This window comes from Hyperolius riggenbachi, chromosome 6, assembly GCF_040937935.1.
Source record: "Hyperolius riggenbachi isolate aHypRig1 chromosome 6, aHypRig1.pri, whole genome shotgun sequence".
In the NCBI taxonomy this organism is placed as follows: domain Eukaryota; kingdom Metazoa; phylum Chordata; class Amphibia; order Anura; family Hyperoliidae; genus Hyperolius; species Hyperolius riggenbachi.
Window position 1 is genome coordinate 65,749,357 of NC_090651.1, and position 11,369 is coordinate 65,760,725.

Below are 11,369 nucleotides of genomic sequence, written 5' to 3' on the forward strand. Positions count from 1 at the left end.
TGAAGACAGAAGGAAGCTTGGTGCCTCCTCTGCTGGCTTGATAGTGGACTGGTTAAGTGCACTACCTTTGATGCAGGAGGTCAATTTTCAAATGGTATAAGGATTACTGGAGCAAGGCTCCCTAATGCTCCAAATGCCCGTTAGGGTAGCTTACTGAGTGTGTTGGTTGTGTTTGCTTTGCATAGTGGTAATGTTAATAAACTGTTCCCTACTCCAATCTCATTCTTTAATTCTGGAGGAAAGGGCAATCCCAAAGGGTGATCGGTACCAAAACAGACCTGTGCCCAAGTTACCTCTCATTCAGTCATAGTAAAATATCTGTAAAGATTAGCAATATTTTACCATCGGTAGTAGAATATCGCTAATTTTAACGATATTCTACTGGCAGCAATCCCCTGCAGCCATTTTTCCAGACGCCTTTTTTTCATCCAAGCGATTGGTACACCCACTTGATATGAAAATATATTATATTTGAGAGGGGATACCCAGACATAAGGAAAAACAAAAAAAAGATCTGTTAAAAATAAGTAAACTTTATTAAAATATACCCAAAAAAGTTTCAAACTCCAATGCCAATGAAACACTCCGTTTAGGACATCAACAGGCCCTTTATTAAGCTTTTAGACATTGGATATGTTATCCTCAATAATGTATATACAGTAGTATATAAGTCTGAAAGTACCAGGAGTGTGGAATATGTCATACCTGTAAAGTGGAGCAGAGAGTTGCTTGATAATAACCTGTTAAAGAGAACCCGAGGTGGGTTTGAAGAATATTATCTGCATACAGAGGCTGGATCTGCCTATACAGCCCAGCCTCTGTTGCTATCCCAAACCCCCCTAAGGTCCCCCTGCACTCTGCAATCCCTCATAAATCACAGCCATGCTGCTGACAAACAGCTTGTCAGAGCTGGCTGTGTTTATCTCTATAGTGTCAGTCTGCTGCTCTCCCCGCCTCCTGCAGAACTCCAGTCCCCGCCTGCATCCCTTCCCTCCCTGCTGATTGGAGGGAAGGGACGGGGGCAGGGACCGGAGCTATGCAGGAGGCGGGGGAGCAGCTGAGACTGACACTACAGATGTAAACACAGCCTCACAGCACGGCTGTGATTTATGAGGGATTGCAGAGTGCAGGGGGACATTAGGGGGGTTTGGAATAGCAACAGAGGCTGGGCTGTATAAGCAGATCCAGCCTCTGTATGCAGATAACATTCTTTAAACACACCTCGGGTTCTCTTTAAGGACCAGTGTCGTCACCATTGTACATCATTTTTTTTCTATATGGGAATAATACAGCATAAGTTGTTGCCTAGAAAATGGGAGTTTGAAACTTTTTGGCGCATGTTAATAAAGTTTATTATTTTGAATGACACTTTTATCTTTTTCCTTCTGTCTGGTTTTCCTCCTCAAAGAATTTTGCCGTACTCCAATCTCAGACAGTTCCAAGTGCAGATCCCCTTGGGAAGCAGGTAGTGGGAGAGAAGGAAGCACAAAGCAGGGGTGTAAAATTCTGCTCTGAGGACAATGGTTCTGAAACTAAGCTGCTGGCCCACTGTGCACTGTATAGCCAAGAAGTAAGGTTTATATTGTGCAATTCTAAGAGTATAAAATGAAATATCACTGAACTATCACTGTGCTGAGTTTAGTGTGTCAAAATATAATGGACCACCCCACTCTCCACTCTGAAACTGAGGTCTTCTTACCTGTCTGGGATAGTTTTTTTCTCTCATTATTTATTATTATACAGGTTATACAGTGAAGCTGGGTGCATGAACTGAGCAGGCTTGGGGGTAATGAGTCAGTTTAGGTAGTGAGGTGGATGAGGGTAAGCACACCAGGTTGGGTGGGAGGGGATGGGTGAAGCAGATGCTGATGGTGAGGGGGGAAGAGAGAATAAAAGACTGGAGGTAATGGTGAGGGAGGAAGCACACAAATAGGGTGGATAGAGTTGGTTGGGTGGGAGACGGGGACGGATTTACCATAAGGTACTGTAGCCTCATGCCTACAGGCGCCTGATGGTGGAAAAGTGGCTCACTCTCCTCCCGGATTGCCTCCCTCCCACCTTTCCTATGCAGAGTCCCAAGCAGAGTGTAGATGAGAGGTTACTCTTCCGGGTTTTAGGCATTCCATTGATCAGACCTCCTTTCAGTAGGAGGTACAACTAGCTACCTAATACTGAGGATAGCTCTGACTAACTAATACTTAGGGGCACCTGTAGCTGACTATGACTGGCAAGGAAACTAAGGGAGAAGTGACAAGCGGGTCGACCAGAGCACTTGCAGTGAAGGCAAATCCCAGAGTGCCAGGACATCTCTGCCTATAGGCTCCTGTGATGTAAATCCAGGCCTGGTGGGAGAGAACACACACTAGTGGCTCATTGGTCAGTTGATAAGAATGTCCTGGGGGGGGGGGAGGGATCAGCCAAACAGAGAGTAAATATGAAAGCCCCCATATGCCTCTCACTATAGGTTTCTCTGAAGATGACAGTCTTGTTGTTGTGGCGAGTTGTTCTAATGTGTAGTATTCTGTTGATGCACACAGGGTCCTCTCTCAATGGCCACCAATCACCAGGAGTCTTACGGCTAAACATCGAGGAGGAGACAGAGAGAATAATCGAAATGCAGAAGCTAGAGATTAAACGGCTGCGGGATCTGATCCAATCACAGGATCTGACGGGGGGAATCAGACCTCCTTCTGTGGGGAGGTTACCGTCCCTCACTGCTTCATGAGATCAATCTCTGATCACACATTCTCAGATTGTACACTCAACATAATAATAAAAAGTCATTACAAACACATTTCTGTACTGCAGTGGTCTGTCGGTGGTGGTGGTGTGTGTGTGTGTGTGTGGGGGGGGGGGGGTTAAGAGAGGACATTACTAATACAGTGATGGATGGATTCTGCAGAAGCCTTGTGACATTACTGGTACCACATATACAATGGAAGAAAAAAATGGAAACTGCACATTACTTATTAGATCTGTTATAATAAATACATTCTCCAGCATAGTGGGAATCCAGCCTATGGGTTGCTGTGAATACTGTAAAGGTGCCCACACATTACTTGATTTTCCTGCGCAATTAACTTTTCGATTCAATCATTTAGTAGGATCCAGGGGAGAATCGTTTATGTTCCCTTATTCTCGATCCATGAAAATTGGCTGATATCTGATAGAATTGACATGGTTTTGATTGACACAGAATCGATTTTCGGTTTCAGAGCATGGAGTCACAACATCATTCAGTTCGAATAGTGAAGAGAATCGCCAGGATCTCACTTGCAGTGTGTGGGCCACTAGTCGGTTGACTTTCAGTTGACCACACTGTTTTTGATTGCCCATAAAAATTAAAGGAGAACTGTAGTGAGAGGGATATGGAGGCTGCCATATTTATTTCCTGTTAAACAATAACAGTTGCCTGGCAGTCCTGCTGGTCTCTTTAGCTGCAGCAGTGTCTGAATAACACCAGAAACAAGCATGCAGCTAATCTTGTCAGATCTGACAATAATGTCAGAAACGCCTGATATGCTACATGCTTGTTCAGGGTCTATGGCTAAAACTATTAGAGGCAGAAGATCATCAAGATAGCCAAGCAACTGGTATTGCTTAAAAGGAAACTAATATGGCAGCCTCGATATTCCTCTAGCTTCAGTTGTCCTTAAAGCGCTGGGTGGAAAACCGAGGAATGTATGGGCCCCTTTACTGTGTTAGAATAGGGAATGCAGTTTTTTTTTTTACAGAAGGTGGTGCATTCACCGCCTGTCAGCTGCTCCCGTGCTTTGGTGGGACGCTTGCTAACACTGGCATGGGCAGTGGAAAGATGTCCGTCGCATGGAGTAACATCTGAATGTGGTCGCAGCCGCATTTACATATGACATGATGTGGTCACGGATGTTCTTTTAAATAGATGTAAATTCAAATGATATTTGTGATGCCCAGAGGAAACCATGCAAATTGTCTGGAGTTTTTCTTTAACTTAAATGGATAAGCTTATTCACATTACACGGATCTCTTTCCCATGTTCATCTCTTAAGGTGGCCTTTAATGGTTTAATTTTAGTGTATGGTCGACCTTCCGATGGATTGGAAGGTGTTGATGAAGCCAATTGATAACATATGATCGATCAATTGTTTCATAGATCTGATTGATTCCATATAAAATTGTATTTCATCACAGTGTTCTCTCCAGGCTCTTTTAGCTGGGTGCTCCACCCGGCTAATTTTGGGGAGCACCCGGCTGTCATCGGCTCACCCCCTCCTATGCTATAAGCAGAGTTGTGCCGTCCCTGCATTCCCCCGCTTGCGCCCCATCCATCTACTTTTTCATGTCACCCGGCTGGAAAAAATGTCACTGCTTTATATATTATAGTTATATTTTCTATCCCATTTATGGGCTCAGTCAATGATTTCCGTTTGATCGCTTCCTTCCAATTGCAATTATTGGATTGAAAGGTTGATTGTTTGCTAATTTGCACTGTTAATAGGCGCCTTTACACTTATCAGACTCTGATTTGCCTCAACAGAAGGGAGATGTGTTGCTGCCCTCTGTGAATGCTCCCAGCATTGTTTCTTCTTTCCATCGAACGTCATCTAAAGTCCATTCATAACAGGGACTCCATCTGTCATTTCACGGAAGCTCCACAAAGAGACACTTTGAAGTTGCAGAAGGCGGGTGACGATCGCTTCCTTTCCCAGTTAGTTCTCACACATGGGCCAAAAAAAGGTTTCTAGAGTCCCGCTTGGTTCTGGAGGCTATTCTTTGACCAATATCTTGTTGGTAGACGTGTAACAAGGTCACTGGAGGATTGCGAAACTGAAAAACAGCGCAAGGAAATTTGGGCACACCATGCGCTGCCATAGGCCATAACGTGAATTATGGCTGTAGCAGGGGCGTAGCAATAGGGGTTGCAGAGGTTGCGACCGCATCGGGGCCCTCCCTCAACTACAGTATTAGCTCTCTATTGGTCCTGTGCTCATAATAATCACTTCTATAGATACTTTGAGTAGTGGTAATTATTAACAAACTGTTCCCCAATCCTCTTCTTGCACCTCTGACACTATAGTTGCCATTGGAAGGTTTTAGTGCACCGTATCAATTGCTATGTATAGAGTGCTTGGGGGGCCCCATTGTAAAACTTGCATCGGGGCCCAGAACTCCTTAGCTACGCCACTGGGCTGTAGCAGCACTCAGACAGTACATTAATTTGGCCACTGTCAAAAGAAGGGGCCAAAATTACTTTAAAAACAGCATGATTCGGCTGCCAGCAATTGCTAGCAGTCGAATTACATCTTACCCCTGAGTTAATGGCGGCGTGGAGGGGGAGTAGTAATTAATGCCACCGGGACATTTGCAGCAGCAAGGAGAGGTGTTTTTCAGCTTCACTCTGCGTCCAAATTTTCACGTGCCATTTTTACATCTATGCGGAGGAATGGGACGGTGATGACACAGACAGATGCAACATTTGCTGGACTAAATTGGCGGCTGTTTTATAAACTTACACCTAACAGGAGAGTGAGCAGGAGTCCCTGAGTGAGTGCAGATAAGTGCTAGTGGGTGGTGTCCGGTGGATGAAATTCAGGTGTTGAACTTCAGGATCCAGGAAGAAAAAAAAGAACAGAGAACACCAGGAGCATCAATATTGTGCAGTATTTCAGGGCAAGGAAATACAAGCTTGAGACAAATACTACTTATCAAACCGGGTTGCTAAGTGGCAACCACAGTATCAAGCATGTGGAGAATTCCATCTCCATGCAGATGAGATGTTTTCTTCAGGATCTGAAGGGGCATACTCCAGCTCCAACCCCACCCCACTGGATACGATTTCACAGGGGATACCCCTAATAGGAGGTCGATACTGTATGAGGTGAAAGGAGGCACCCTAAGCATTATGGGAAGGATTGGAAGTAGTATAATACTTCCTGTATGTCATGGTTGAAGGTTAAGAAAATTCTATTTATTGGACACCAAAAAACACATTTCACAGGCCTGCTTCCTCAGGTCAACAAGTGTCTTTAATGTTAGGTATACACGATGAGATTTTCTGGCAGATTTACCTGCCAGATCGATTATTTCCAACATGTCCGATCTGAATTTCGACCGATTTTCAGATTGTTTTTTTAATCGTTTTTTTCAATCATTTTTTTCGATCGATTTTCATTCTGTTCTATGAAAATCGATCAAAAAATCAATTAATGAAATGATCAGAAAATCAAAAAATTTATCGAAATTCAAATCGGACATGTTAGAAATAATAGAGATGCCAACAAATTGTATGGTGTGTACATTACAGTATAGCTGCACGCACGGATTTATGCCAGGGATGCATTGGACAGGCTCCTGCGCAGCACAGCCCGGCGGACGTCCGATGACGTCAGCGCGCCTGCGTGGGACGCAGAAGTTCCGGGCCTTGGAGCGCAGAAGAGCCCGACCTGGCAGCCGGCCTGGCCAGGTCGGGTCGGCCACCGGAGACCACCGGGAGCCTGCGGAGCGGCGGCGAGGGCACCTCCTGCCTGCCACGGGCTGGAGGAAGCCCCAGGAAAGTGGAAATTGATTTTTATTTTTTACCCACCCTCCCTGAACCTTCCCTTGAAAGGACCACTTTCACGAAAAATTGTCAAATTTAAAATATTTACCTAAATAATATACAAATATACATTTCTCCCAGAGTAAAGTATGCACTATAAATTACTATTTTTCTATGTTGCTTTCACTTATAATTGACAGGTTTTGGACTGGTCCATCTACTTATGAGGATTCTTGGTTATTTCTTTATTTACAACAAAACACTTACTGAACTGCATTTGCTCAGTTCAACCGCCAAAATAGTGCGCAACCGAGTAGCGAAGCTGGCTGCCATCTTTGTATAGATTGTTCCCAGGACATACTCTTGAATTTCCACATTCACTAAGATTTCCAGCATGCGGTAGAAGTTCAGTAATTTACCGAACAAACATGCTTCAATTCTTTAAGTCCTGCTCGGTACTTCTCACTTACCAGCTGTGAAGCAGGTCAGCCGTCAGGCAGGAGGCTGTGTGCATGAGTCGGGAGTTTTCTGTCCAATGCATCCCTGGCATCCCTTAAGATGTCCCGCAGCCACCAGAGGGAGCTCTTCTGTACACCAGTAAACAGATATTAACATCTAAAGGGATACAGAAAAGCCTTTTAAAATGTTTCCTTGCCCTGCTCTGCATTCTGAAGTCCCGCCCTTCAGAGGACCAAATGGGGTGGAAAGCAGGGCTGTGTGGCTCTCCCTATTGGCTGTCTGGCTCTCCCTATTGGTTGTCTGCTACATCTGTCAATGTTACTGCATGGAGAGTGTGAGCTCCCTGCTGGCCAAAGCTGGAGGTAAATACTGAACACTTTTGCTTGATTTACCGAATGCTTTAATCTTTGTGAATTGAAATTTCTTGAGGTAATTACTGCGCAAGTCGGTAATTAACCTCACTAGTCGGTAAATGTATTTTTCAGTGCAGTAATTTGGCACAGTGATCGGTAAAACAAGCTGTTTTCTGCATTACCAAATGCGATAATGATAGTGAATTGAGGCCATTGTATTAAAGGCAGAGCATTAGCACCAAAGTCACACAACTGGCATTGCTTATAAGGGCTGGAATCCAATTGCTGTGATTTCCCGCATACTATTTTAAATTCAGAAACACAGCCTATTTCAATCAACAGGCTGCATAGATTGCGTGCGGGAAAAACAGCTGCCGGCTTGCGGTTTTCCTGCATCCAAATCCCCATCGCTGTGCATGGCACCACCATATCTAAAAGGATGTAAATTTGCAGTAAACACCTGCCCTTAGAGAATGAAGAGGACCGCCTTTGTATTTCTTACACTGCGGGTTCCCTTTAAAATGCACCTGAACTCAGAACTACCTCTCTGCTCTAAAAGATACACAACAGCATAATTACCTTTACAGAAAAAACATGTCTTTGTTACAGCTGATACTAATCCTGTAGTAAATCTGCAGTGTGTCTACATCCTGGTTTCATAGAAGCAGATATATCGGATCCGAGATGAAAAACTAACTATAACAAGTAACTTGTCTATATATCTTATTTAAAGCTTATCTTATCTAGCTGCAAACAGCTTTAATAGAATATGATTATTTCTTCCTGTGATACAATGACAGCAGCCATGTTGTTTGTAAACATTACACAGAGGCAGGCTTATCTGTATCTTGAGCACTCAGCCTGTGAAAAAAAACCTAAACTCTCGAAATGCATACATGGTGCATTTCTCTATGTTTTCCTTCTGTTCTGTGCAAGAGTTCAGGTTCCCTTTAATCTAGTGATTGTCAAAACATCTGAAAGGACGGCTTAATTTCCCCCTAATGCATTGTTTTGTGCACTGGCTTGTTTTGAAGAATGCAAAGGCAATTTGGGCTATGGAGTAAACACTGATGAGCAGCTTATCACCATGAGGTCATTCACATCAGGAATCTGACATAAGGGAAGTGGTCATATTGTCATGTATCGGGGACAGTAATAGACAATACATTGTATATACAGCATACAATGATGGCTTGTTGACATGAGAACAATGCAGACACTATGGAGCAGGTGCCGAGAGCAGGCAACATAATCTGTGCAAATGACATCACATATTCCCAGCATTCCTTACCAGGGAGAACACAGACATACATTATAATGGCCATTTATAGCTGCTATGGAGGTGTGTGCAGTACAGTTACTTGATTGCATATTCTCTGCCAGACTGGGGTGTTTTGAAAACTGCAACTATTTTCTGTGTTAGAAGAGTTTTGTTTTTGTTTTTTTTACACTATTCATGTATAGATTATTTAGTCAGTGTTTGCCCATTGTAAAATATTTCCTCTTCCTGATTTACATTCTGAAATTTATCACTGGTGGTAAAATCTTTAGTTCTGCCAGGTTATCTGTACAGAATGTTCGTTACTGAGAGTTCTATGCAGAGAGGGAGATACTGCTTGCTTGGCAGTTGGAAAAAGCTGTTATTTCCCACAATGCAACAAGGTTCACGGACAGCAAACTGTCAGGACCGTGGTCATGACATCACACTGTGGGAGGGGTTTCACCACAATATCAGCTACACAGACCCCCCTAATGATCTATTTGAGAAAAGTAAAGATTTCTCATGGGAAAGGGGGTATCAGCTACTGATTGAGATGAAGTTCGATCCTGGGTTAGAGATCCTTTTTTAAAGCAACAAGCAAAGAACCTTTGTCAATATTAACTGAGCATAGAATGATAATGTAGATCAGTGTTTCTCATCATCATTGAAGCACTTACCCCTTTCTGGCTCCCGCAGCTGCATCTATGCACACCTCTATGTGACGTCACTTTACACATGCTGCCAGGACACAGTGAAATGGTGCCAGTGGAGACAGTTCAGGAGACACAGTGATGGACTGGAGGAGGGAGCACGGTGGAAGGGGAGGAGACCAATTTTTTCCATCTCAGTTACACTTTAAGGACCTGCTGCTCCTGGGCACCTTGTCTTACCTGCTGGTGGCATATCTCATCTTTGGACTACGCTAGACTTCTACTATCCACCAGTAGGTGGCTCTTTATATTGTGGACCCTCCTGCCGTTCCCCATTTCACCAGTGGGAGGCATGTGTCTGGGCTTTGTATATGTCTGTTTCCCACCAGCAGGTGGCCCTCAGACATCCTTATGCAATTATCAGCTGCAAAAAGCCTATCTGAAGACCCCACCCTGCTTAAAGTGGACCCGAGATAAACTTTTACTCATTGCATAATTGCGTTCCTTTGTGTACCAGAGATCAAAATGACTAAAGATTTGATACATACCTGGGGCTTCCTCCAACCCCATAAGCTCGTCTGAGCCCCACGCCGTCCTCCCGCGGACTGCCGTTCAGCCGCGATCAGCCCTGGTAACAGCTCAGTCACGTCCAGTCTGGGTCTTTTGCGTATGCGCAGACCTTCTAAGGGTACAGACCACTGATCTACTGTGGACTTATTTTCTTTCTGTGCTTTTAAAGTGTACCCGATGTGACATGATGAGATAAATGTGTATGTACAGTGCACAACAAATTAATAACCAGGCTGTTTACTTGTTTTATTTTGCTGCCTGAAAAAGTTAAGTTTTAAGCATGGCAGTGACAGCTTCTGTCTTGTCCATAGCTTGTCAGGAATATAGTAAATATCACTGATAAGAAAATTACAGCCATAAAAGTTTTCCTGGCAGAATACAACTTCTGGGAGATAAAATACATGAACTATTGACCTTTTTCTAACTCTGGGACACTTATTAGGCTGTTACTGAGCAGAGGCAACAAAACATTCAATCTACTTTGTAAATATTTAAATATAAAATAAAACCATTGGATAGCTAAAAAAATGTCATTTTTTAGGAGTAGGAGGATAAATACAATTGTTTATCGCATCAGTTTATTTTCACCTCGGGTTCACTTTAGCAATATCTGTAGGTCAGGATGAAGCAAGGTGTCGACTATTTCAGAATACTTTTAAACAAGCACTGGGCTATTTTTAGGAATTAAACCGGCCAACCCTGCTGAGCAGAGAAAATTTGTCAGGAGGAAGTGTTATTGTTCATATGGCTCCATTGTAATGTAGTACAGTAGATTACACAACCTAAATAAACTGTTAAGAGAAACTAACAAAGTTAGTTCCCATGCTATGGTGACCCACATGCATTTAGTGACATGACTATGTACTCAGTGAAGTGCTGCAGAAGATATCATCACTATATCAATACATAATGATAGTTACATAGTTATTTTGGTTGAAAAAAGACATACGTCCATCGAGTTCAACCAGTATAAAGTACAACACCAGCCTGCTCTCTCACATATCCCTGTTGATCCAGAGGAAGGCGAAAAAACCCTTACAAGGCATGGTCCAATTAGCCCCTAAAGGGAAAAATTCCTTCCCGACTCCAGATGGCAATCAGATAAAATCCCTGGATCAACATCATTAGGCATTACCTAGTAATTGTAGCCATGAATGTCATGATTCAACGCAAGGAAAGCATCTAAGCCCCCTTTAAATGCAGGTATAGAGTTTGCCATAACGACTTCCTGTGGCAATGCATTCCTCATCTTAATCACTCTAACTGTAAAGAACCCTTTCCTAAATAAATGGCTAAAACGTTTTTCCTCCATGCGCAGATCATGTCCTCTAGTCCTTTGAGAAGGCCTAGGGACAAAAAGCTCATCCGCCAAGGTATTATATTGCCCTCTGATGTATTTATACATGTTAATTAGATCCCCTCTAAGGCGTCTTTTCTCTAGACTAAATAAACCCAGTTTATCTAACCTTTCTCGATGAGTGAGACCTTCCATCCCACGCATCAATTTTGTTGCTCGTCTCTGCACCTGCTCTAAAACTGCAATATCTTTTTTGTAATGT

At 43.3% G+C, this 11,369-nt stretch overlaps 1 protein-coding gene across 2 annotated transcripts in view; it reads left to right on the forward strand.

Annotated features, from left to right (window-relative positions):
• The window catches only part of CFAP57 (cilia and flagella associated protein 57), a 50,335-nt gene extending 47,541 nt beyond the window's left edge, over nucleotides 1–2,794 (forward strand). For both annotated transcript variants that reach the window (XM_068239423.1, XM_068239424.1), the window contains exon 23: nucleotides 2,538–2,794. In XM_068239423.1, the coding sequence (XP_068095524.1) occupies nucleotides 2,538–2,725 (188 nt within the window). In that variant the 3' untranslated portion in view covers nucleotides 2,726–2,794. The remainder of the gene's footprint in view (nucleotides 1–2,537) is intronic.
• The last annotated feature ends 8,575 nt before the right edge of the window (nucleotides 2,795–11,369 follow it).